This window comes from Furipterus horrens, unplaced genomic scaffold (assembly GCF_987537825.1).
Source record: "Furipterus horrens unplaced genomic scaffold, mFurHor1.1.pri manual_scaffold_7, whole genome shotgun sequence".
Classification (NCBI taxonomy): domain Eukaryota; kingdom Metazoa; phylum Chordata; class Mammalia; order Chiroptera; family Furipteridae; genus Furipterus; species Furipterus horrens.
Window position 1 is genome coordinate 140,131,629 of NW_028327177.1, and position 24,300 is coordinate 140,155,928.

The 24,300-nt window shown below is 50.0% G+C and overlaps 4 protein-coding genes and 2 non-coding genes across 8 annotated transcripts in view; 2 read left to right on the plus strand and 4 right to left on the minus strand.

The window, feature by feature from the left end:
- RHOA (ras homolog family member A) overlaps nucleotides 1-9,714 on the minus strand; it is a 35,492-nt gene extending 25,778 nt beyond the window's left edge. Inside the window, exons 1-2 of the mRNA XM_090284742.1 lie at nucleotides 9,563-9,714; nucleotides 5,185-5,263 (exon numbers count right to left, since the gene is read on the minus strand). The gene's annotated coding sequence lies outside the window, so the exon portion shown is untranslated. The remainder of the gene's footprint in view (nucleotides 1-5,184; nucleotides 5,264-9,562) is intronic.
- Nucleotides 9,715-9,971: 257 nt separating this feature from the next.
- On the plus strand, nucleotides 9,972-13,184 carry TCTA (T cell leukemia translocation altered). Its single transcript, XM_090284743.1, has 3 exons — nucleotides 9,972-10,398; nucleotides 10,719-10,773; nucleotides 11,821-13,184. Exons 1-3 carry the CDS (start codon nucleotides 10,176-10,178, stop codon nucleotides 11,861-11,863), a joined length of 321 nt encoding a protein of 106 aa, XP_090140869.1. The 5' UTR covers nucleotides 9,972-10,175; the 3' UTR covers nucleotides 11,864-13,184.
- Nucleotides 13,185-14,153: 969 nt separating this feature from the next.
- On the minus strand, nucleotides 14,154-18,587 carry AMT (aminomethyltransferase). Of its 3 annotated transcripts, XM_090284744.1 has the most exons (9): nucleotides 18,068-18,587; nucleotides 17,798-17,965; nucleotides 17,204-17,284; nucleotides 16,186-16,317; nucleotides 15,731-15,809; nucleotides 15,288-15,433; nucleotides 15,022-15,202; nucleotides 14,480-14,635; nucleotides 14,154-14,378 (listed from the first exon to the last, which is right to left on the minus strand). In XM_090284744.1, exons 1-9 carry the CDS (start codon nucleotides 18,155-18,157, stop codon nucleotides 14,200-14,202), a joined length of 1,212 nt encoding a protein of 403 aa, XP_090140870.1. In that variant the 5' UTR covers nucleotides 18,158-18,587; the 3' UTR covers nucleotides 14,154-14,199. The 3 variants fall into 3 exon arrangements, with proteins under 3 accessions (XP_090140870.1, XP_090140871.1, XP_090140872.1); XM_090284745.1 differs by lacking the exon at nucleotides 16,186-16,317; XM_090284746.1 differs by lacking the exon at nucleotides 14,480-14,635.
- A 797-nt stretch (nucleotides 18,588-19,384) lies between these two features.
- On the minus strand, nucleotides 19,385-19,517 carry LOC150005452 (small nucleolar RNA SNORA16B/SNORA16A family). Its single transcript, XR_016512516.1, has one exon. It is a non-coding gene; the product is annotated as a small nucleolar RNA SNORA16B/SNORA16A family (small nucleolar RNA).
- A 251-nt stretch (nucleotides 19,518-19,768) lies between these two features.
- NICN1 (nicolin 1, tubulin polyglutamylase complex subunit) lies at nucleotides 19,769-23,201 on the minus strand. Its single transcript, XM_090284747.1, has 6 exons — nucleotides 22,984-23,201; nucleotides 21,483-21,659; nucleotides 21,113-21,226; nucleotides 20,584-20,655; nucleotides 20,156-20,260; nucleotides 19,769-20,081 (listed from the first exon to the last, which is right to left on the minus strand). Exons 1-6 carry the CDS (start codon nucleotides 23,113-23,115, stop codon nucleotides 20,040-20,042), a joined length of 642 nt encoding a protein of 213 aa, XP_090140873.1. The 5' UTR covers nucleotides 23,116-23,201; the 3' UTR covers nucleotides 19,769-20,039.
- A 572-nt stretch (nucleotides 23,202-23,773) lies between these two features.
- Nucleotides 23,774-23,936, plus strand: LOC150005454 (U1 spliceosomal RNA). The gene has a single exon (XR_016512504.1). It is a non-coding gene; the product is annotated as a U1 spliceosomal RNA (small nuclear RNA).
- The last annotated feature ends 364 nt before the right edge of the window (nucleotides 23,937-24,300 follow it).

Genomic DNA, 24,300 nt, shown 5'->3' on the forward strand with positions numbered 1-24,300 from the left:
CTATCAGAGAACATGCCTGGGTTGCGGGCCACGTCCCCAGCTGGGGGCATGGGAGAGGCAACTGGTCGATGTTTCTCTCCCTCTCTTTCTCCCTCCCTTCCCCTCTCTCTAAAAATAAATAAATAAAATCCTTTAAAAAATACAATAGTTAAAAATAGAAAACTTTACAAGCTTCCAAAGGAAATGTCCTGTATCGTGACTGGGTGACAAGTACACAGGTGTATATATTTATTAAAACTTACCAAGCTATGGTCATTTAAATGGGTATATTTATTGTATGCAAATTATACCCGAATAAAGATAATTTAAAACAAAAAACTTTCCAAAGTGTTTCCAGTTTTGTAAATTGGATACCAAGTTTGAGAATCACTCTTTCTAAGCATCAGTCACCCAGTAAAGAGCTCTGTTGTATTTTCCCAAGTCTTAATTCTTAGGACACTACTCCTCCACCGAAAACAAACAAACAACCTCTTCCAAATCATATTAAAGAAGTCTGATTATTAGGGACTCCAAACTGCATTCTGAATAGCGAACGCTGCAGGGCTACGTGGGCGGCCCTAGGCTAAGTGCTTCCCTCCCACGGAACAGTTACAATGGGGAATGTTACTGTCCAGAGTCATAAGCTACCAAGGGTAAGAACTAGTACTTAACTGTCAGCTTCTCTTCAGAGTCCACACTTCTACCTAAGATATTCTATATTGCCTTTCTTTTCTGAACTTAAGACCTTCAAAAGATAAAGCTTCCTTCTGAATAACTGGAAAAGTTAAACAAGAGATTTCATCCAGGAAAAAACTTTTCCATAAAATAACTCTAAACACAGTATTTTCAACAAAACTGCCAAATCATGTAATGAAATTATTTTGTGGCAGAAAACTATATTGTTACAACAATAAATATTCACCATAAATGTATTTCCAGACTCTCAAAATCAAAATACGTAACGAACAACAGGGTCATGTAAATGTACACCAGAAAACTGATGTATCATTTGCTCTATGGGGTCCATGGAAGAGGCACCAGAGAACAACTCAGCACCACAGACTCGAACACAATTGCCATGAGAATAAGGTGAAATTAACAATGTATGCATAACAAAAGCAAAATTGCAACCATATGCTTAAAGTCTAAGTAATTTTTTCTTGTTTCTTTTTTCTTTTGTCAAAACAAATTTTAAATAATTAGATCTCTCTTTCAGAGCAACTAGGAGCTTCAGAAGATTAAAACCTGTTGTTCTGTCCCTCTTTCTTGTAAAAGGAAAAAGAAGAACAACCCAAAAACCAAGCTGGACACATCAGTTTGTTTACTTATTTTTGTGAGAGGGGATGGGAGGGAGAAAGAGAGGGAGAGAACATCAATGTGAAAGAATCGTTCAGTTGCCTCTCGTAGGTGCCCCAACTGGGGGACCAAACCTGCAACTTAGGCATGTGCGTTGACTGGAAATTCAACCCGTGACTTTTCACTTTTGGGGGACACCCAACTTACTGAGCCACACCAGTCAGGGCAAAACCACCAGTTTTTATGTGGAGGCTGCTCCCTCTCCCTCTTTTTATTGAATTTACTGAGATGACACTGGTTAACGAAATTATACAGGTTTTGGGTGCACAACTACATCTCTGTCCATCACCATTTATCCCCCCCATGCCCTCCCCCTACCCCACCTCCCTCAGCCCAACCACCACACTGTGATCAAATCCAGGAGTTTTTTCTTTCCTTACCTGCTCCTTAATCCCTCCACCCCTGCGCCAACCCCTATTAAAATAATCAAGTGGTTCAGAACATTTTCCCGTAAGTTTTAGGGACCTCTGTTGTAGGAACTATGGTCAGGATGCAGGATTCCCAAAACTGGAAAACTTAAATGAAAAACAATCTCTAAACAGTAAGCCTCAAAGGTAAATGAAGTGTGCATATAGCTGGTATATGAGAAATAAATGCTTCTGACTTCATGATTGAAGACTCTGCAACCACAGTTCCAAAACACAAGTGTGGATGAGAGTTGGCATGGATGAGAAATTGTTCAAGAACCCTTCAGTTATAAAAGGTGGCGGCAACAGGAAGCAATCTTTGCCGTTACTATTTACTGAAAATGGAAACATCAAACATGGTGCGTTTCTCTGGTTCCATGAGGTGGCAGGAAAGAAATACATAAAATTTTAAGCTTCCTAGTAATAAAATCCTTATTTGTCACTCTGAAGGCAAAGAATCACTATATAAATACAATGCACTGATATCCTGAAAGAAAAATCCTCTTGAAGAAGCCACTAGAGTTAGAACAAGTATGTCTACGAAGGGAATAAACTAACGTGCACGGAGCATTGTGCTGTTCAGGTATTACTTCCTATTAAATGGGTGTTATCGTCATTCTACAGACAGAGGTTCTGAGGCTCAGAAAAATAAAATAAACTGCTTCAGGAGAGAGATATGTACATATACCTCTTCTATGGTAAATCTCCTCAGCATTTCTGGTAAAGATTCTGGTTTAAACAAACCTACAGATCAAAAGCATGGCTTTACTTTTGTTTTTAACACAATAATGCTGAAATGAACAACTGAGAAAACAACTTTGAAAACGTTCTGCCCTTCTATAAGGGAGGTCATCAATCAAACTACCCTAACGTATTACTCAAAGCTACGCACGGGAGCCGTTTCAGGCCTCACGGAACAACGAAGTACCATGCCCACTGGTGCGAGGCTAGTTGTCCTAAACCAGCAGTTGCATTGGGCTCCTCTTGGCCATGGATCAGGGCTTTGAGAAGCCAGATCTTCCAATTTACCAGCAAAGCCCACTAGCACGTCTTCACTATATACCATGAATACCACCATCTCCGTTCCTATCAAAGCCATTGTCATCTGTCACTGGATTTGAAGAGCCTCCAATAGACCTCCCTGCTTCCATATTTGCCTCCCTACATAGGTCAGGGATTTTCAACCTTTTTCACTCATGGCATATATAAGCTAATTACTAAAATTCTGCAGCACACCAAAAATGTATTTTTTGCTGATCTGACAAAAGAACAGGCATAATTTTGATTCATTCACACAGGACAGCCATTGTGTTGGCTGTTATCTTTTTGTATTTGACAACCTAAAGGAAAAGCGGTCAGTGGCCCTGACTAAATAGTCAGGTATTACATGTTTTAAAAATTCTTGGAAAACACCGGTTAAAAATTGCTGCTATAGTCTATTCCCTGAAGAACAGCCCAAAATATAAACAAATCAGATATCACTCCCCTATTATAAAAAACCCTTCAGTGGCTTCCCAATGCACTCTAAATAAACACTAAATTCCCAGTTCCCATAAGACCTGGCCTCTGCCTACCTGTAGGACTTGCTCTTTAGGCTCCAGCCCTTCAAGCCCTTTTGCTATTCCCTAAAAAAGGGAAGCTCATCCCTTACTTGTCTACCATCGGTCTCCTCTACTAGAATAAAAACTCCATGCACCCCACACTCACTGCAGCATTATTTATAATATCCAAGATATGGAAGCAACCTGTGTGTCCATGGATAAATGGATAAAGATGTGATGTGTATATACGAATGTAATATTATTCAGCAATAAAAACGAATGAAATCTTGCCATTTGCAACAACATGGGTGGACCTAAAGGGTTATTATGTTAAGTAAGCCAGACAAAGACAAATACCAGATGATTTCACTTATATGTGGAATCTAAAAAACAAAATAAATGAACAAACAAAACAAAAACATTCACAGAAACAGAGCAAACTGATGGTTGCCAGAGGGGCAGGGGGTGGTGGGATGGGTGAAAAAGGTGAATATATTCAATAATGTTGTGGTAAGTTTGCACAGTGACAGACGATTTACTAGACTGAGCGTGGTGAGCACATTGTAAGGTATACAAATGTCGAATTACTGTATTGTACACCTGAAGCTAGTATCATATTGTATTCCGACCATAATTAAATTTAAAAAAATGTTTAAATAAAAATGAAAAGGCTGATAAACACGTAGTTGTTCTTTTCTTAGTAGGAAAAAGAAAGGAATAAAACCTCCATGAGCAGGGTGAGTAATGTTTTTGTGATTATTAATGTCTGATATGCTTTCCCCTTTCTTGTTAAGTGATTCTGAGAAAAGTAGATGGAAAAAAATAAAAATTAAACATATAGAAAAACACAAAAACAAAAATCCAAAGATAAAAAAGAAAATGAGAAAAGTAGATGGCATAATTCAAAACTAAGACTTTTTAGTTCTATACCAAATGTTCATGTTTTTAGGAATATATTGTAAACAAAAAACTCCCTGAGGGCACGGACCTTCCTGTTTTCTTCAGTGTCCCTGAACAATACCTGGCATACAGTAGCTATTAGTAGTAACTATGAGTTATAATGAAGAATGAAAAAGGCCCAAGCTAGCCTGGCCATTCCTCACACATTGAAAAGAGTTCAAAGTCAACCCAAACCACTACCATCACACAGCCCATCTCACCAAATGAGAATCCACATACAGAGTGCCCTGGGATCCAAGGAAAACAAGAAAAGGTGGTCAAAATGTACCAGACCAGGACATTTATCATGGTGTCCATTAAATTAAAATACTATTTCCCTTATTTGTAATCAGTTTAAGATAGCTGAACAGCTGCTGGATGGGCTGTTATACCTGCTGTTAACATTGCTCCCTCCCAAGCCAGTACCACAGCTGACTTTGCTGGTAAGGAGGATTGTCCTGTTCCTCATTTTCTAGATGGCTCATTTTCTATTGATAATTAGATAGACCCACAGCACAAGCAGTAGATAAACAAACTGTTAGATGACCAAACTAGGCAATCAAGAAAATGAAACCTTAAACATGAAAAAATAGAAGGAACAGGATGAGAGGAATGGTCTACAAGTAAAAGTGTATGTGTAATAATGGTGAGTCCATCCTCCTTAAAGATTAAGAAAGAGGTTAGGAAATATATCTTCATCTAAGGAAGAAATGCTGCTTAGAATAAAAGAGAAAAAGGAAGTTAAGAGTAGTGTCTTAGGGAGAGGTAGAAAAATAAGACCAAAGAGAAAGCCATGGAGCAAGATAAAGATCTTAAGATTGGTGAAGAAAACCCTTAACAGTGACACACCTGCATTTCCCTAGAACTGACAATATATAATATATAATATATAATATGTAATATATAATACTCTCTATTCCACAGGGACAGGAGAATTAAAGAAAAGGCTTCTATTTACATACCTTACAAATGTGCTGCAAGACCCACAGCCTGTGTGGCAGAAGTTCTACCAAGTGCCTTGAACTTCTTAGATGAAAAGCACTATAAAACAGAAAAAAATATCAGGAATCATGTCTATTCATTTTATGAGAAAAAACACATAGCACAAGATGTAAAAGGGTTTATCCAAATTTCCATGAAATAATGTAGAATCCAAGCAAGGGAAAAAGCACACAATTTAATTCTTAATTGACATACCAAGGAAATGTATCACGCTTATACGAGTCTTGGGCTCTTAACATAATGTATACAATCAACCTTATTTTCTCAATATCATAAATTAATGTCTCCCTTTTAAAAGCAAGGCTCAGCCCTGGCTGGTGCAGCTCAGTGGACTGAGCGCCAGCCTGAGAACCAAGGGGGTCACTGGTTCACTTCCTGGTCGGAGCGCAAGCCTGGGTTGTGGGCCAGGTCCCAGGTTGGGGGTGTGCGAGAGGCAACCTATCTATGTTCATACACACACACACACGTGTACATATATATATATATATATATATAATTTAAAAAAAATAAAAAAGTATTTTACAATGAACACCTACATCCCCACCACCTAGACTACCATGAACACTTTAATGACTACCTTTATCGAATTATATTTTCTTTTTAATACAAGCATTACAGAGAAATTACAGGTTGGAAAGCAGCTATCAGAAAGATCAACGGCTTCAAAATACAGGTGAAAAAATAAATAAATAATATTAGAAAATCCTTCTGATATTTTTGTCAGAAATGATCAGTATTAGCTTTTTATTTAAAGTCAGATCTACCCCTACTCTCGGTGAATGATTCCAGCTGTTTGTTTAATACCACATCACAACATTCCCTTGCTAAAAGGAAAAAAAATCTAATTTCTCATCTCAGAACAAACCTGAAGAACTTCCCATGTCCTAAAGGCGCTACATGACCTGGTCCCTGCCCATCTCTCTGATTTCAGTTTATCTCCCATTTTTCCCTTCAGTCTAAACCAATGTCACTGATCGCTTATGTTCACCTCTTTCCCTTCACTTGAATATTAAGATAGTGTCATAAATACGCTTAAACACATTTACCCACCCTCGTAAGGAAAACAAAAAACAAAAAAACAGCCCTGGCAGGGTGGCTCAGATGGCGGGAGCATCATCCTGGACACCAAAGGCTGCAGGTTCATCCCTGGTCCAGCGCGTATGGAAGGCAATGGATGTTTTCTTCCTCACATCAGTGCCCCTCCCCTTCAATGAACATATCCTCGGGTTAGAATTTTTTTTAAATGGAAAAAAAACAAGCTCAATTTGGCACAAACTGCAAACTCGCTGCAATTTAACAGCGTATCTCGTTTTTCTTTTAAGATTTTATTTATTTTTAGAGGGGAAGGGAGGGAGAGAGTGAGAGAAAATTGAATCTATCAGATGCCTCTCGCAGGCCGCCAACCGGGAACCTGGCCTGAAACACAGGCGTGTGCGCAGACTGGGAATCGAACTGGCAACCTGTTGGTCTGCAGGCCAGCACTCAATCCACTGAGCCACACCAGCCATGTTTTGATGATTATTAGCTATGAAAATGTATTCAGAATCACTGGATGAAGCACCAATAAACTCAGACCAACACCCAGAATGAGCAGCCTCAATGCCAATCTGATTTTCAGTCACATGACCACCGTAATTATGAGTACAGAAGGCCTTCACTTATTACTATAGCCCCACAGATTAAGAATGAGTCACCTGAAATAGAAACACTTGAAATAAGAATTTTACAGTAATTACTAACTTTAAACTGTTTTTTAAAAACTTTTAATTTCTTAATCTCGCAAGAGTGAGCATGTCCCAAAAGCACAGAGTATAAGACACATCAGCACAAGTTTAAAACTTAGTTAACTAACATTAATGGGTATGTGCAGGCAAACTGAGTCCCGCTGGTGAGGCGTATACAGGGATAAACCGAATGGTAAGGTAAGATGAAATACTTAGGGACCTTTTAAAACCACAAATAGGGATTAAAATCCAGCGATTATTACCATTTATCATTATCACTAGTAGCCATAATGCAATTAAACCCAAGGTGCTGTCTATGGAAGCCCAACAAGCCCAAATTAGTTCTCTGAAAACCTGAAATATAAGTCTGTCTTCTGAGTTAACACAAACCTCACAGCTCGAGGACAAATAAGACCAAAGTAGCAACCCACTTCCTCCTCCTGTCACAGCCCAGACTCCACCCCACAGACAGGAAACACCTGAACATCTACCTGTTTTCTCTCTCCTAATAACTTACAACCCCGTAGGACCAGGACAAACTTTTAAAAGGAGTTAACTGACAAGAAAGGAATCAGCGCTAGGAAAATACACCGACAAAGCGACTACCACGCAACAAGTTACTCTGGACATATGCTATTTACATGATACATGCAGTTCCTTCCCATCCTAGTCAAAAGAGCCCACGCTGCCTGATAACGTCTTAGCCTGGCTTAATAATCATGTTAGACGTGGAGAGGGGGACTCTGAGATCCCTGGGGAAGAAGCTCGTCCCTCAACAGACCCCAACCCGAAGCCAGGACTAGGCCACGCAGGGGCCGGTGTACGCATTTGTCTATTTCACTCCACTGCTGCAAGACCGAGGAGGTCGCTTTAGCTCGAGAACTGAAAGCAGTTTGGAAAACAACGTTTTCAGATTGCCCCAATATATATACACATATAAAGTTAGCAATACATAAAAGGAGAAAACCCTGGAAGGAGCTCGAAGCCCTGAATTCCAGCTGATTCCTGGCAGGCAGCTAGGGGGACGGGGAGAACGCCTTACAGAGAGAAGAGCTGTGGCCTGCGCCTGACCAGACACATGACTTGAGATATTTACTTGTCTTTGGGACCCAATTTCCTCATCTACACATGAGGCTGGACTATATAAATCATGAAGATTCCTTTTGGTTCCAAAATTCTGGATCTGTGAACAAGTCGGCGGATTCCCGCTCTCCCTTTCCTTCCACCGCAGGTTCTCAGGAGAACAGAGGCTCTGAGTCTGGGAGCAGACTTTGACTCAACGCTGGCTCCATCTCATGTATTTTATGTCCCCAAGAACCAACAGTGCTCTACAAACGTAGATGGGCCCAACAACAATAAAATTTTTTAAAATGGGGGGAGAAAAAGTAGATGGAACTACTCTCAAGACAACTGATCACAAGAGATCCTTCCATAAGTTACCCTTTACCATTAAGAACTAGCCTTGTATCTTCAGACCAAAAATGTCACTTGTGCCAAACACTCAAAACTATGATTCCTACCAATTTAGCCATGTCTGTACGTGACACGCAACTGTACACACACATTACACGTCTGGGTGTGCAGCCCTAAGTGGCTGACAACTTCTCACCACATCCAACAGTAAAGAATTTTTTTTTAAGTATTTTTTTTCCCTTTCACATACGGCAGTGAGAAATATTATCTGATTACACACCTGCAAGTTACTTCAAAAGACACACACACACACACAAAGAACAAGTCACCAAACAGAGGTTAAAATTTTAAATTAGAACCATTGAAAGAAACACAAGTGGAACCAACTCTGAGGTTAAAAGAAGGGCAATTTTCCACCATAAACGACTAACCATGATTCTGACCAAATCAACTGGAGTGCTAGCAGCGCTCTTTAATGAAGATGACCTGTAACTGGGTCCATTCGATAACTAAGGACAGAGGTTTAGGTGATTACTAATAAAGGTAGTAACTTAAGACTATGCAAAACTGCAAATTAATACTAGTTCGGCGAAATATAGTTCAAATTACTTAAATCACGAAGAGTTTAATGGCGAATTTTCCTCTTTGCAACGCCGAGGAATCCTAACCCCTGAGACTTCACTACTACTTTTTACTTACACAATCTCTAAAAGTACTGCATTAAAAAAATCACACCCGAAACATAACTGGACTTCACCCAGTATAAATCGGTGATTCATGTTTCACATTAAAGGTAGAAGCCAAAATGGAGTTGTAAAGAGTTTCTTTCCCATTTCAACTCCGACAGCCACGCGCGCTTCGCAGCGGCCGGCAGCACAGCCCTGCTGGGAGCCCCCGCCCTGCCCGGGCCGGGAGAGAGGAAGCGCCGGGGACCGCCGGCGGGCAGCCTGGGCTCCAGCAGGCCTGCCCGGGCGGGGGAAGGGGCGCGGGAGGCCGCGGGGCGCGCTTCCGGGGACTGCGCGGGCGGGGCCGCCGCTTCGGGGAACGGGGCCCGGGCCCGGAGTCAGGGTCAGAGTCCAGGGGCGACCAGCCTAGAGCAGCAGGTGGGGCGCGGCCGCGGTGCGGCGGCGGGCGGGCGGCCGGAAGAGTGCCGGGCGGGCGGGCCCGGGGCGCCGCGGCGCTCGGGGGAAACCTCACTCACCTCAGGCGACGGCTCCGACTCCGGCCTCTCTGTGCCGAGGACGCTCGTCTGCGAGTCGCAAGCTCGGAGACTAGGGCGGGTGCCTGAGGAGGCGGCGGCGGCTAACGAAGAGAACCGACGGAGGACGGCGGGCGGCGGGCGGGGAGCGCGAGCGAGCGAGCGAGCGAGGGCGGGCGGCGGCGAGAGGGCGGGGAGCGACGTGCGCGCCCCCGTAGGCCCAGCGGGCTCGAGCTGGCCCCAGCCGCGGCCCCGCGCACGCGCGCGCACTTACAGCTCGGCCACGATTGCTCAGCAGCGCGTCTACGCCCTAGAGGCAAGGCGCCGAACCAATAATTGCAGCCTCGTGAGGCATCACGGGAACTCCGGGGCTATAAAAGACCTGGTTGCTATTTTGTGCTGCTGGAGTCACTCATCCTTTGAGTAGACAGGGTGGGGCTAGGTGCGCGTGCGCGGTTTTAACACTCCTCCCAAACTGCCAACTCTTCGCGCAGGCGACTTAGGCTCGCTTTGCCTAAGTTTACGCGTGCGCCCTAACGAGCTTGGCCCCGGAAGACCAGACGCCTGCGCAGCGGGGACTGCGGTGACAGCCCTCCGGGTGGGGCGCGCGCAAGTCATGGCGGAGTCTTGGTCTGGGCAGTCGTTGCAGGCTCTGCCGGCCACGGTGCTGGGCGCTCTGGGCGCCCTGGGCAGCGAGTTCCTGCGGGAGTGGGAGGCGCAGGACATGCGCGTGACCCTGTTCAAGCTGCTATTGCTGTGGTTGGTGTTAAGTCTCCTGGGCATCCAGCTGGCTTGGGGGTTCTACGGGAGCACGGTGACCGGGCTGTATCACCGCCCAGGTGAGGCTCCCCACCAGCCTCCGTGGACTGGCTGCCCCCACACCCGCTGGCCTGGACCATTGGGCTCCCCAGAACCCCCTTAGTCTACCACTAAGAACCGTATCGCAACTTAAAGCTGTAACATACCATTTCGCGCAAGAAACTGCACCCATCACGTTATAACTCTCCTTTTGAACCCTTATTAGACAATTCCACTAGTCCCTTAGACTCCCCGTCAGACCCTCCACCAAATAGCGCTAGCCTCTAACCTGACCTGGGCTGATGCCTGCTCAGATCCCCAACCCAGCCTGCTGCAGCTCTAGATGTGTTCCTGCCCCCAGGTCTGGGCGGCCAGAACGGATCCACACCTGATGGCTCCACGCATTTCCCTTCCTGGTGAGTAAATCTGTTCCCATCTCAACCCCGTGTGAGGCAGGCAGAGGGACACGGCTATGCTGGGGGTGGGGGAGGGGAGTTCTCAGGGTAGGAGCCCTCCAGCTTAGTGGCCTTTGTCGCAAACTCCAAGAACTGCAAGCAGAGCTCATATTTCAAGTGAGAAGGATGTCTGAACAGTCCGTCAGTTTGCTGTTCAGCAGCCTGTGTGGGTAGACAGTGTCACGGGCAGTTTCAGAGATGAAGTGGCAAGCCCCACAGCTGGAACGGCGGGAGCCTCTGTCCTTAGTGCGCTGACTGGCCTCATCGGGCTCAGCCTTATCTCTAAAACGTGAACTCATTAATCAGGACATTCTTGCAGCTAATCTCTGAGCTCCACATGGCGGGGACCAGAGAAGGACAACCCAGACCTTTACAGGGGGAGCCAGACATTTGAAAGGAGAGGGCAGCAGTGCACGGATGAGGGTGCTGAGAGGTTTCTCTCAGGAGGGACACCTAAGCTGAAGGCAAAGACCGGGGGGTGCTAAAGTGTGCCAGGCAAAGACAATGGCTAGAACAAGCCCAGAGGCAGGAACAAGGGTGACAGTTGGAGGAATAGACAAAACGATGATGCTGGAGCTCAAACATGAAGATGTGGAGGGACCTGCAGAGCCCTAGACTTTTGGGAGCCATTGAAGGACTCAACCTCGATTAGACCTTTGGCCTAATCTAATTTGCCTTTTTATCTGCCTGCCTTGTGGCAAGTACATAAAGGGGTCCAACAGAGAGGGCAAGAGGCCAGTTAGGAGACCTGCCACTGCCAAGGGTTTTTTTCTTGGGCAAATGGGGGACGATAGGAGTACCATCATCAGGTGGGGACCAGGAGGAAAAGAGTCTGCAGAGGAAAGGTGGTGGGCCCACTGTGGGCTGTGGGAGCTCAGCTGAGATTTAATTATAGTGTGGCCTCTCTGAGCCCCACTCAGCCCCTATGAAAAAGCTAGAGAGAGCCAATCTCAGGGACTGCTGTGCTGCCCGTGGAATAACCCCCTCTCTTCTCTCCATCACTTTTAGGGAAACAGCAGCAAACGAACTTCTCAAAACCCACAGAGAATAAGGGAAGGCAGCAGAGGGGTCTCCAGGGACATCATCGGGTCTGCTGGCTCCCACACTGGGTCCTACTGCTGCCCAGACCCCAGGAATGACGGCAAGGGGGTCAGGGTTGGGGAGCAGGCTGTACCCCAGTGCTTGTGGGGTTGGGCCTTCACTGCCTTTGGCCTTTTCTCCAGCAGCCCTGGGCATTGGGCCAGTAAAGAGTTTGCCTCTACCCTGACCTGGGTGCCTTAAGGAGAGAAGGCTGCTCCTCCTCTCTCAGGGGTCAGTTTAGGAGAAGCCTCTGGGAAGGCCAGCAGTCCATCTTCTGTCTTGGCTTTTTCCTGTCCCTCTTCCCATCCCCCTGGGATATGATCCCATAGAGATTTGTCCCTCTGAGAGGAAGCCTGAGGTTGACTAGTTCTGGGATTGTAAGGGAAATCTGTTTTCCCCTAAGCCCCAGGTTTTCTGAGTTTTTTTTGCTGTTGTTGGCAGGGATCCAGGAATCTTGGCCTGGACATAGCCTTACACCCTATGGTTACTTAGTTGGCCATTCAGGTATAAGGCAGGGGGCAGCTGGCACCATCCAGCCATGAAGGCACCAAACACCCACCTTCCTGGCCCATCCAGAGCTCTCCAGGTGTGAGCCAGGCTATGGAAATGGTCTTATCCTGAGCATCATACCCCTATTCCTCTCAGTTCTTGAAGAGAAGCTGGGTACCTGAAAGAGGCAGAGCCCCAGGGGTGACTTCCCACCCCCACCACTTAAGTGCCCAAGAGATTGTGAGTCTGTACCCCACCCCCGGAGAAATTTTCGGCAGTGAGTGCGGAGCAGCCCCGCCCCGCCCTGCAGCCTCACTCTTCCCGTCGTGATCTGGAACCACAGGAGCTTCATCCTGAGAGCCCAAGGGCTCGGCTCCTCCCCGCCAGCACCATCTCAGCCCCCAAGAACCCTTAAGAGTGTAGAGCCACAGGCTAGGCAGGCATGCCGCTTCCAAAATAGGCCAGGGGAGCTTCCAAAAGTCTGGGTGGCAAACGCCAGTTCCTGAAGGCAGTGTGGCACTAGACCTGCCTGCCTCCCTCCCTGTTCGTCCACCTCCTCCCTCAGTTAGATGTCTCATTTCCATCTGGCAGCCTCTGCCTACATTGTCTTTGTGGCAGAGGTACACTGGACGTAGGACTACGCCGAGCTCTTGCACTGACACTTACTGCAGATACCTTCCGGCTGGCAGGATGGTGGTTTTGCAGCCCCAGGTCTACCCACTGGCACCACCACCACACAGTCAGGGTCTCACATTGCACCCCAGGCTCAACTGAGGATGTGGCTTATTAAACATGGACGTGCATCAGTTGTGTGGTTATTCAGATAGGACAAGGGTGTGCATGCACAGGGGACACTGGAGAGGCAATACCCCAGGGGCTATTGCCCCTCTGCACCCAGAACTTAAGGACTTGCAATGTCGGGGAGTTGATGCCAGCTCTGTAAAGGAGCAGTGCTGGGTGCCCAACACAGGCACTATCCCATTAGTTCTTACAGACCTGCCCCACTCAAGAGGAACCCACTGTGAGTCTGTCTCAGGGGCCAGGAAGGCAAGCATTGAGCTGGCACCCCTGGAACCCTGTGGGCAAAGGGCAATGAAGCTAGACTCTGGCAAACAAGAAGGAAGGAAGCTCATTTAATGTTTTTTAGGAGTCGGTGGAGTCAAGTAATGGGCCGTAGGGGCAAAGGTCAGCCCAGGGTAAGGCAAGTCCAGGAGGAAGCCCAGCCTGCCCTACAACAGCCCCGAGGCTCAGAACAGGTGGTGAGCCTGGCATGGTTTGCTACCGGGCAGCAGGCTGGGCCAACTTGGGAATGTGGAAGAGTGAGTCCATGCCCCGTCAGCCATCCCCGAGTTCACACCCAGGCACAGCCGCCCCGCTGGGCCAACCCTCTGTGAGTCAGGAACCATTCCTGCCCAGGGAGAGGCAGCAGTTTGCATTCATGGAAAGTAAACTGGAGGAGGTGGCTGGCGGTGCCCAAGGTAATGACCCTTTGCAGTGTGAGAGGCCGTGGTGAGGTAGGTCGGGCAGGCTTTAGCCTCCTAAAGCTGAGCCTTTGCGGCACAGCCAGCACCTGGCAGAGGAAAGTGCCAGAACTGATGCTCCCCAGCAGGCAAGAGTGGGGCCCGTGGGGCATGGGCTCAATCAAACAGGACAGTGGGTGAGCTGGTCCATCGCTGAGAAATTGGTCTTGAAATTGAAGTGGCACAGGATGAGGTGCTGGGGCTCCCCTCAAACTAGACAACCAGAACTAGCCTGCACGCTAGCCACCTAACCCCTTGTAGAGTGCCCTCCATCACAAGGCCTGGCCGCAAGCCATCCTCACTTGAGGGTATAATAATTTGTGGGCACAAAGGGCATCTTGCTGACCACAGCCTTCTGCTGCTTCCGCCGCACCTCTACCAGCAGTGGGGTACCTGGCCGACTGTACTCCAAGGGCACGTAGCCCATCGCCACGTTCTTCTTCAGGCAGGGCGAGGGACAGCCACTGGTTACAGCTCCTGTCCAGGCAGAGGCCACGTATCAGCACCACCCCGACAGGCCAGTGCCCCACCCTCCTGGGGAAGGGGCAAGAGCTTGCCCACCTCTCTGATCCACCTACCGATCACGGCGCCCTCCATACTCAGGATGGGGCTTTGTGCCCGCATAGGGGCCCCCTCACACGTTAATCCCACACGCCTCCGCTGCACCCTGCCCTTCAGCTGGGAAGTGATGACTGCAGCCCCGGGGAAGTCCATGGCGGCTCGGCGGCGCTTCCCTGGGGCGTGACACACTGGACTTAAGCCACAGCCCACTGAACCCCTGGTTACAGGAGGCCCCAGTCACAAGGGCCCCAAGTGACATCTCTCAGCATCAAGGCCCCTTTGCTTAGACTCCCACAGGCTCTATTCCTCTCCTGCCACATAGTCAGCCACCAGCCTCCTGCCACCTAGTCTTGGAGGCCATGCTGCCCATCTGGGCCTGCTGAGGGTCCTCGGCGTCTAACGGGCAAAGCCACAAAGGCACCTTCAGGGAAGGGAGGCTTGGTAAGGCTGAGTCACTGGCTCCAGGCTCCACAACCTTGGGGACATTCACAGGCCGGCTGGTCTCATTAAGGGCCACTCCAGCCTTCGGGATCCCACCCCTGAGTGCCAGCCCACTTACCCAGTGTCCAGCTGAGGCTGCCTTCCACAGGTGTGGTGTGCTCGTCGATGTCGCTCCCATACAGGCAGAGGCCCGCCTCTAGACGCAGGCTGTCCCGGGCCGCCAGCCCTGCCAGCTTCACCTCTGGGTTTTCTAGCAGAGCTGTTGCCAGGCGGACTGCCCCCGCTACTGGCACTGAGATCTGCGCGGGACACCAGGGAGTAGGTGGGCTTCTGGCCCGAATCCTGTGCCCTGCACTGCTACCCTGCCCCCACGTCTTGACACACCTCCACACCATCCTCTCCTGTGTAGCCACAGCGGGTCACACGGCAGCTGGACACGCCAAACACCTCCATCACAGCACTGGTCATGAAGGGCAGTTTCCTCAGGTCATCTGCCACGCCAGCCTGTAGCACCTGGGCTGCAGTGGGACCTGGGCCCAGGGAGCCAGTGACCAAGTGCCCAGGTCCCAGGGCCCCTCAAAGCTGAACTGCAGCCCTTACTCGGGGCCCAGAACAAGTCCTGAGCAGGTCCTGCACTGCAGGTGGGAGCAGATGCTCTCGCCTAAAGCCCATGGGGCCTTGGGGCCAGTGTGGGGAGGGCACGGCACCCAGCTTACAATATGGCATATGATCTCACGCCATCCACACCGTCCTGGTACGGCCTCTGCTAAGCCATCGAAGAAGCCAGGAAGGCAAAGGTCAGCTCCAACCCCTGCCTGGCCACTCACCTTGCAGGGCTAGCAGGGCATTATCCACCACCTCCAGGCCCACATCACTGCCCGTGTTCTGAAGCTCCCTGACCTTGTCCTGAATGGAAAGACAGAGACACCACATTGGCTTTTGGGATCATTTCCAGGTGCTGCAGAGCTGGGCAGAGTAGGCTGATTCTCATCTTACAAGGCCGTGTAACTAAGTGGTAAGGATGACCCAAGCCCAGATCAGCCAGTTCTAATACCAGACGCCAGCCCTCCACCCCCACCAGAGGATGCTCACACCTAGGGGCCAAGTTCAGCTTCACCTCCCCACCTCCCCAACTCCTCCCCCAGTGAAAGCTGGCATGCTGTTCATTCACTCAAAGAGCTAGTGTCTGAGCCCCCTGACCCTGCCAGGTCTGTCCTGGACAGCAAGGATGCTGCTCTGTGAATAAAGAGGACAGGGTACCTAGAACACAGAGGGGCTGTACCTGCATGAGGGCCAAGTCCTTGTCCCAGCAGCCAGCATTGGACACCACATACAGGTGCCCCTCAGAGGTGTTGGTCACAATCAAGTCATCTAAGATGCCCCCAGCTTCATTGGTAAACAGCGACAGTGTCCCCTAGCACCAAAGTGGAGCAACTTTGCATCCAGGTCCAGGAGCCCAATATCATGTGAGAGTCAGACACACCCCTGGGCCCACTTGGCCACCACAAACTCATGAAACCTCATGCACAGGGCTGGGGGGTGCAAGGAACGAGGCTGGGTCATCCCAGGTGCCTGCCCAAGCCCATGGTCTTTGATCCTCATGCACTGAGAATGTTTTCACCCCTTCCCCACCTTGGGGGACCTCCTTGAACTGGTAGGGCCTCTGCAGCCCTCTCCACTCAGTACTGAGAGCCCCATCTCATGCATATTCTGTGATACCTAGGACTGGCTGCTTTATCCCACCCAAACGTGTGACAGCTCAGTCCATGCTCCAAACCGAGACAGAAAGCTTCAAAGTCCATCTTGATGATTTCAAGTAATACACAGCACCAATGCTCCAAAATACTGGGAGGCTGGCCCCGGCCTCCCCACTGGATGGACAAAGAGCCTGAGGTTGAGAGGTCATGTGAATCACCTGGGGATCTTGTTAAAATGCTGCTTCTGATTCAAGAGGCCTGGAGCAGGGCCTCAGAGTGTATTCCTAATAAGCTCCTAGGTGATGAGGAGGCTGCTTGTTTGGGGGCTACACTTGGAATTGCGAGGGGTTAGGCAGCATGGGAAGATCACAGAACAGGACACAAACCTGGATTTCTGGCCTCCCAGCCTGATGTGGGGAGGATGAGATAGGCCCATCCCTGCAGATGGTTGGGTGTCTGGACATGACTCAGGGGCTCCATCCCCCAAGACTGCTGAGCTGTGTCTGATCCACCACTGTGCGCCAAAGCCCAAAGCAGGGACTCAGCCCATTCGCTGGCCCATGACTAAGAACACCCCGATGGGCAGAAAGAAGAAGGGCTCACCTGGTTTGGTCTTAGCTCTGCAATATCTCCGACCACTAGACTCTCCATCAGTTTCACCCGGTCACAACCATGTATCTTGGTCTGAGAAAAAGATCAAAAGCCTAAGGACCCTGCAATTGCTCCAACCTGGAAGCCCATTGGTCAAGGAGGCAGCCTCCCTGCCATCCATGGCGCAGCCCAACCCAGCCGAAGTGACCAGTTGGTGGTTCTGCAGGTGGCAAAGACCCCACCTTCTGGATCCCCCACATCCACCAATACAGGAAGGGATGTCATGAGGGAAGCCAGGAAATTGGGAAGGGCCCATCACCTTCCTGAAATGCCTCCTTTTCTAAACCAGTACCCAGGGTGGTAGGTGAAAATGTGTGCCCGCCCTGGAAAACCACTAAGTGGGAGCAGGCTGGAGAGATTAGAGAGGAGCCCACCAGGAGACCCTCAGAATTCATGCCTGTGGGCCACAGTCTGTGACGCTTCTGAGGCCTCCAACTCTTCCGCGAGGGCAGCCCTTGGAATCCAGCTCCCAGCAAACAAAGCCGAGGGTGGCACCGCCGCGGACAGGGAGGGAGCCCTGGAGGCCGGAGCACTCCCCTGGCTCACCTGCAGCATGTGCGACACGTCAAAGAGCGAGCAGTGGCGGCGTGTGTGTAGGTGTGAGTCAATGTGGCTGTCCCGGTACTGCACAGGCAGACTCCAGCCCGCAAACGCTACCATCTTCCCTCCGTGGGCCAGGTGGAAGTCATAGAGTGGTGTCCTGCGGAGCACGTCCTGCGAGCGGCCGGGCTCAGTGCCACCAGGACCGCAGCCCCCAGTCCCATCCTTCCCCCGCCCTCCAAGGCTGGCCCCTTGCCCCAGCACCCTCCATCCCACCTGTGCGCCACTTAGCGGACGGCCCAGGACCGAGGGGAGCGCCTGACCACGCAAGCCCAGACGGGCCACCATGCTCACTGCCCGCTGCATTGTGGCCTGCGACCAGTGCAGCCGACGCACAGAGGCTACCACTCTGTCAGGCACGCTGGGAGATGTAGTCTGCGCCCTGGTCAGACAAGTCTCTCTCCCACAAAGGGGATCAGAAGAGGGGCGGGTAGCCCCGAGGGCAGGGCAGGCGGGACTTTAGCTCACACTGTGCAGTGCGTAAGAGCCCCAGGCACTTCCAGCTGGAGGGCAGATTGGAAGTTCCCAGCCCAGTTAAGCTGCTCAGAATCTGGGCCCAGGCTAGACCTCCGGGAGCTGACTTGCCCTGCCTCCAAGGGGCAAAGTTCAGGCAAAGGGCCGAGCGGCTTAGTGGCACATTCAGGAGGTCAGAAGAGTAAGGTCAAGTGGGAGGAGGGGGAAAAGATGGAGAGGACACTGGAGGGAGATCCGGGGGGAGCCAGCCTGGCAGGCCGAGCACCACAACAACCTGGTCACATGTGAGGGTCCCCAGGTCTCCCACTGGGTGGACACAGGCAGCCAGCAGTCATGCATTCCACAAGTATTTATTGATCTTCCTGCACACTAGGCCCTGTGCTAGGTGCTGGGGACACAACTGTGAATGAAGCACTGTCCCTGCCACCTCAGACTCCCCCCAACACACAGACACACAGAGGGCGATACTCCCTGAGCAAAGAACTATGGTCATTACCCTGGTAACAAAAGCTGAATGGAGCTAAGTCAATGACCCTTCAGGGAAAGGTACCACCTGCAAGAACCCTGACGGGTGAGAGAAGAGGGTGGCTGACCTTCCCCCAGAAAGCTGTTGAGCCATACAAATATCTAGTTTTCCAGGTCCAACACCTGTTGCAGAGCTGCCTCATATGGCCATCAGAGGCAAAAGGGGGGGGGGGGGACAAACAGAGAGAGGCAGGATTTTCTCATTAGGAGGAGCAGCCTGCCTTATTCAGCAGCTGGCATGGGGTTGTAGACCTTAGCCCCTGAAGACACCAATGAGAACCCTCACTTGGACACACTTTTGGAAGTGGGCAGCTGGGAGAAGGGACAAGAATGTCCTCTGGGCTGTGTCTGACAGCAAATAGGTCATAGGACTCATTCTCAGACCTTGGTCTTGCCAGAGGCTCCTGCCCCGGCTAGGTGGGCAGACCCTCTTGAACACACATCCAGAAAGAAGCCAGCTCAGAGACCAAGGGACCCTGGCAGCTGAAAATACCAGCTTCACTCCCTAGGCAGGCAGCGGCAGTTTGTTTTTCTGACTCTGTTTTCCCGAAATGTTGCAGATCAGTTACGGCAAACAATGGCGACCGTCAAGGAAAACTGTCACTCGGGCTTCCTTCTTGGCTGCAGCAGCTATGTGGAAGCAGCTGCAGAGTGGATAAGGGCGAAGCCGGCAGCAGTTTAGACAGGAAATTTCTTTTGGTGGGCGTGACACAAAGGGACAGACGACGGCTAGGGGGCGCAGAAGGATGGAATGGGCGCCTGTTTCTCCCTCGAGCTTCCCAACTACAAGAGCGCCAGGGCTACAACACTAGAGGGAGCCGGTTCCAGCGGGTCACCCCAGTCCCCTGCACTCATGTGAGGGAGCAGGCAGAAGACAGAAGTGTGCATGTTGGCAGGAGAAGCACAGGGCACACAGAATCTTGTTAAGTAGAACAAGAGTGTTTTTAGGGTAGGAAAAGGAATTTCGGGTTGCAGCCAGGTAAGGATAGAGTGCATCCCGCCCCACCAGGAGCTCATGCAGAAGCAGCACAGTGAGCCCCCAAGAATCTTGACTCTGTAAGTATGGCCCAGACAGAACGGGCATGCAGGCCAACACTCGGAATACACAGGGAAAGCACTTCAGCTTCTGATGGTCCAAACCAGGCCCTGGTGGGCATGGAAGGTCAACGTCTTGCTTAAGGGCCACGGCTTAAGTGTAGGAGAGCAAGTTCAGGTCATAACAGCCATCCACCTGCAACACAAAAGACCGTCAGATCTGACCCGCTCAGGGCAATGGGAGCCAAGCAGATGGAAGCGATCACTCACATCAAAGCGGCCGATCCTTGTGGAGGGGTGACTGGCCCGGATCATCTCTGTCAGCGCCCACATCTGCTGCACTTCGGAGGATACCCTGCTGGGGTCTGGCAGACCCTGCTCCAGAAGGAGGGGTCAGTGGTCAGGGGTCTCTCCCAGCACTGCCCTTATTGCTCCAGAGAGGCCAAGTTGGGCTATGGGGCCCTCCAGCTGAGACCAGGAACATTTCTAGCTGACTTGTGACACATGAGGTTGGGACCTGATGTGTCGTAGGGGGGCCAGCCCCACCCATAGATACCTCAAATCCCATGAAAAACCCAGGAGATAACTGAACAGAGTGAACCGAGGGCACTAGGGCCAGCCCTGGATTCCTACAGATAGGGGCCCACCTGGACAGGAGAGTGATTCGCACGTGGTTCCTACCCAGGGTGAGGGCTTACCTCAAGGAGGGGAGTGGGCTGTTCACAAGGCACTGGGTGGGAGAGCCACTTGGGAAAGGTCATGGAGGGGCTCTGCAAAGCAAAGACATACTGCCTTGAGGGAGCGAGACGGGGAGAGTCCTGGGAGCAGCTTCCAAGGTCCTGGGAGCTGAGATAAGGGTCCCTGAACCTTGAACACTGGGAAAACTTTGTTCAGGGGTCAACAAAGGCCCAAAGGGCAGTCAGACTACCTAAGCTCTTCTGCTATGCAGAAGGAGGCCCCAGGATCAGAATTATGTATCTCCTCGCACCTGAAGGCCCCAGCTCTGAAAGAGACAGGTAGCTCCAAAGGCCAGGGGATATGAGGACACAGCCTTACCTCCCATCCTGAGCTTTCAGCATTCCCACCTGGCTGACTTCCGTGGAGGCCTCCTTCTGGATCTCATTATCTTTACCCATCCACTCCCATCCCTACACCCAGCTCTGCCAGCCATGGCTAGGAGCCTCCCGGAGGAAAGCGCCAACCAACAGCTCTGAGCTAGTCACCTACCTTTGGTCCCTGCTGGTAGATCTGCAGCTCCTCCACTGTGAAAGACAGCCACAGTGGCGACGGCTGTCGCAGAATCAGACGCAGCTCCAGTACTCTGGCCATGTCACACAGCATCTGACACAGACACATACAAGGACCCAGCGAGGCCCCAGCTCACTGACCAGGAGCCTCCCAATGAGCAATGAGCCAGCAGCTGCCTCCCCAGGCCTTTGCGAAAGAAAGAACAGTAGTCCCTCCAAGGAATTTTCCAAAGAGCCAAAGCCCAGGAAACCTTTGCCCCCCCTCACCCCTCCTGGTATCCTTGCCCAATTCTCAGGCCCCCTGTGAGCCCTCATCTGGGCTGCCCTGATCATGCTGAGTCCCAGCTGACCTGGTGCTTGAACAGCGATACATACTCCTGAGCTCCCTCCTCACTGTGTGGGTCAGGCATCAGACAGTAGTCCCGCAGGCAGGTCACCCACTTGGTTGGTGTGTGAATTGAGGTGTATTGGCGAACACGGATGCTCAGAAAGGCTGTATAGTAATTCTTAAATGTAATCTCCTGCAACTAGAGCATACACAGCCCACCACGACATATCAGACCCAGGCCCGGGGCCTGAAAGGCTCAAAGGCACCACTTCCTCCTTCCCTTAGGAGTGTACTCTTCTACCAATCTAACCAGCATCCTTTTGAAGCTCAAAAACAATTTCACTTTCTCAAAGGAGCTCACAGTCTAAATGAGCAGATCGTATAAACAACAACTGAAGGTCTTGCCACATGCCCAAGATACTGCCAGAGGCCAGAGCCCTAATTCTAGAGGAGGCAAGAAAATGTACAGGTGAGGCCTGAACGGGGAAGAGCTCATTAAATGGGTCAAGAAAGGTATAAAATGTAAAAGTAGCACATATCTGCGATTTATTTAGCCTGGCTACAGCAATTCTCATCACTGGATGCTCATCAGAATCACCCAAGGAAGTTTAAATGTGTGTGTGTGTGTATATATGTGTACACACACACACACACACACACACAGAGGCTCCACCCTACTGAATCACGATTTCCTGGCTTATACCTAAGAAACAGCTTGGGGAAGAACCGCACTCCATTGCACAAAGTGCATGGGGCCAAGAAGTAGGCAGGACAGACACAAACTGGCCCTGAACGCCAGGCCATCAGAAAACAAACTTTATCGCCTGTGTTGAAGTTCTGCTGTGTCCAGTCACTCTGCCAACTCATGTGTAAGTGCAACTGAAGAGTGAAATCTGGAGCCAGCCCTGGCTGGGCAGCTCAGTTAGTTAGAGCATCATCCCAATACACCAAGGCTACACTTTGTTCCCCCCATTAGGGCCCATACAAGAATCAACCAATGACTGCATCAATGAGTGGAACATCAAACCAACATTTCTCTTTTCCTAAAACAATAAATTGAAAAACAAAACAGAAGTTATAAAACAAAAAACAAAAAACTGGAGCCATTGGCAAGAGCCTTATGAGGGATGAGTCGAACCCAACCTCCGGCAGACTGTAAGAATGGGCAGGAAGCAGGTGTGGGGGTAACTCATTACCTAATGATTCCCAGCCAGTGGCCAGGGACAAAATGACCTCACTTATATTTGGTTCACAACTGCATTTCCAACACCTAGCCCTCTATCTTGGCACTTTCCTGTCTGTGCCGTTCTGGATACGGGGAAGAGATGGTGCAGAGAACGGAACAGTAAGCTTTCTGTATAATAAATGCTTTCTAGTATAATAAATACGTACGAACTGAAGGAATAAATACACGGTTAACCGATTCTCAAAGGCAAGGCCAGTGCTAATGCTTTACGTAAGTGATTCAACGCCTGGGAAACACCCGGGTTCCCAGGTGAGCCCCGCCCACGGGGCTTGCTCACCTCGAAGGGCGCGACGCTGGGGAAGGTGACATCGATGACCAGCACACCAGGCCGGCCTTGGGAGGTCCGCACATCGCCCACTTGCAGCGCCACAGTGCCTTTCACATGGCAGGGCACCAGCACGCGGGACATGGTGCCAGCGGCGGGCAGCAAGCTCAACCGCCGAGCCTGGCCTCGGACTGCGGGTCTTTCCCAGCGTCCCCAACCCAGCCCCAAGAACTACAACTCCCGGGAGGCCTCGCGCTTGGCCAGCCCAGCCAATCACCAATGCTCAGGACGGGCCAGGAGTCGGAAGTGGCTGCGGAAGTGCTTTTTCTTCCCAGCGCTGTTCGAGCCTGTGAGTGGCCGGGGACCCTCCCTAGAACACGGCCCAGAGGTTTTGTAGCTAAGCCATCCTGAGCTCTTTAGGTGCCCCAGGTCTCTCTCCGTTACTGTTTCTGTGAAGGGGCGGGGGGGGGGGGGGGTCGTCAGTTAAAGCTTGTAAAGCCATGAGAACGAACGAGCCGACGTTAATTGCAAAAATAGATATAGTCTCCCCCCCCCCGTTTTTTTTTAAGTGGGCAAAGGGTTTCATCACATAATTCACAAAAGACAAATAACCAACACGCCCATGAGAAGATGCTTAACATGATTATTCATCAGAGAAAGAAATGAGAACCCACACACAGCTACTAAAAAGCAGGCTAAAATTAAAGACTGGCAAGGATGTGGAGTGCCCAGAACCCTCATCTATTGACTATTTTTGGCTACTTAGAAAAAGTTTGGTGTCTCTTTAAAAACTAAATTTATTATACTTACCTGGCAGGGGAGAGACCATGATCACCAAGGTGGTTTTCCCAGGGTGAGGCTTACCCATTGACTCAGGATGTGCTGACCCCTGGGATTTCCCCAAATGTGGGAAACTCTACGGCGTAATTTGTGGTAGTGGGGGACTGTGTTTACGCTCTCCCCTGAAAATAAGTAAATAAGTAAACAAACTAAATTTATACCTACAATATGGTCCAGCCATTGCCTCCTAAGTATTTACCACCCACGTGGAAGTGTAAGTCCACCCAAGAGCTTTATTCATAATAGCCAAAAATTGGAAATAATCCAAATGTCCAACAGATGAACTGTGTTATATCCACACAATGGAACACTACTCAACAATTAAAAGAAATTAACAAATCCAAGTGTCTTATCAACAGATGAGTGTTAGTGGTTATTGTTATTGTTACTATTGTAATCTTGCTTTGCTCGTTCAATATTGCTAGGAGTTTTCCTCACATGGATCAGAAATTTGACCCAAGAGGAGCTTATATTTCAGTCCAATTCCAA

Coding starts and splice junctions, on each gene's coding strand:
- TCTA (XM_090284743.1), top strand. CDS start 10,176: ATGGCGGAGTCTTGGTCTGGGCAGTCGTTGCAGGCTCTGCCGGCCACG. Junction 10,399..10,718: donor CGGGCTGTATCACCGCCCAG/GTGAGGCTCCCC, acceptor TCCTGCCCCCAG/GTCTGGGCGGCCAGAACGGA. Junction 10,774..11,820: donor TCCACGCATTTCCCTTCCTG/GTGAGTAAATCT, acceptor CATCACTTTTAG/GGAAACAGCAGCAAACGAAC.
- AMT (XM_090284744.1), bottom strand. CDS start 18,157: ATGCAGCGGGCAGTGAGCATGGTGGCCCGTCTGGGCTTGCGTGGTCAG. Junction 17,285..17,797: donor ACGTGTCGCACATGCTGCAG/GTGAGCCAGGGG, acceptor TCTTTTTCTCAG/ACCAAGATACATGGTTGTGA. Junction 15,203..15,287: donor CAGGAGAGGATGGTGTGGAG/GTGTGTCAAGAC, acceptor TGTCCCGCGCAG/ATCTCAGTGCCAGTAGCGGG.
- NICN1 (XM_090284747.1), bottom strand. CDS start 23,115: ATGTCCCGCGTGCTGGTGCCCTGCCATGTGAAAGGCACTGTGGCGCTG. Junction 21,660..22,983: donor CCAGCGTCGCGCCCTTCGAG/GTGAGCAAGCCC, acceptor TGTATGCTCTAG/TTGCAGGAGATTACATTTAA. Junction 21,227..21,482: donor TATCGCTGTTCAAGCACCAG/GTCAGCTGGGAC, acceptor TGTCTGTGTCAG/ATGCTGTGTGACATGGCCAG.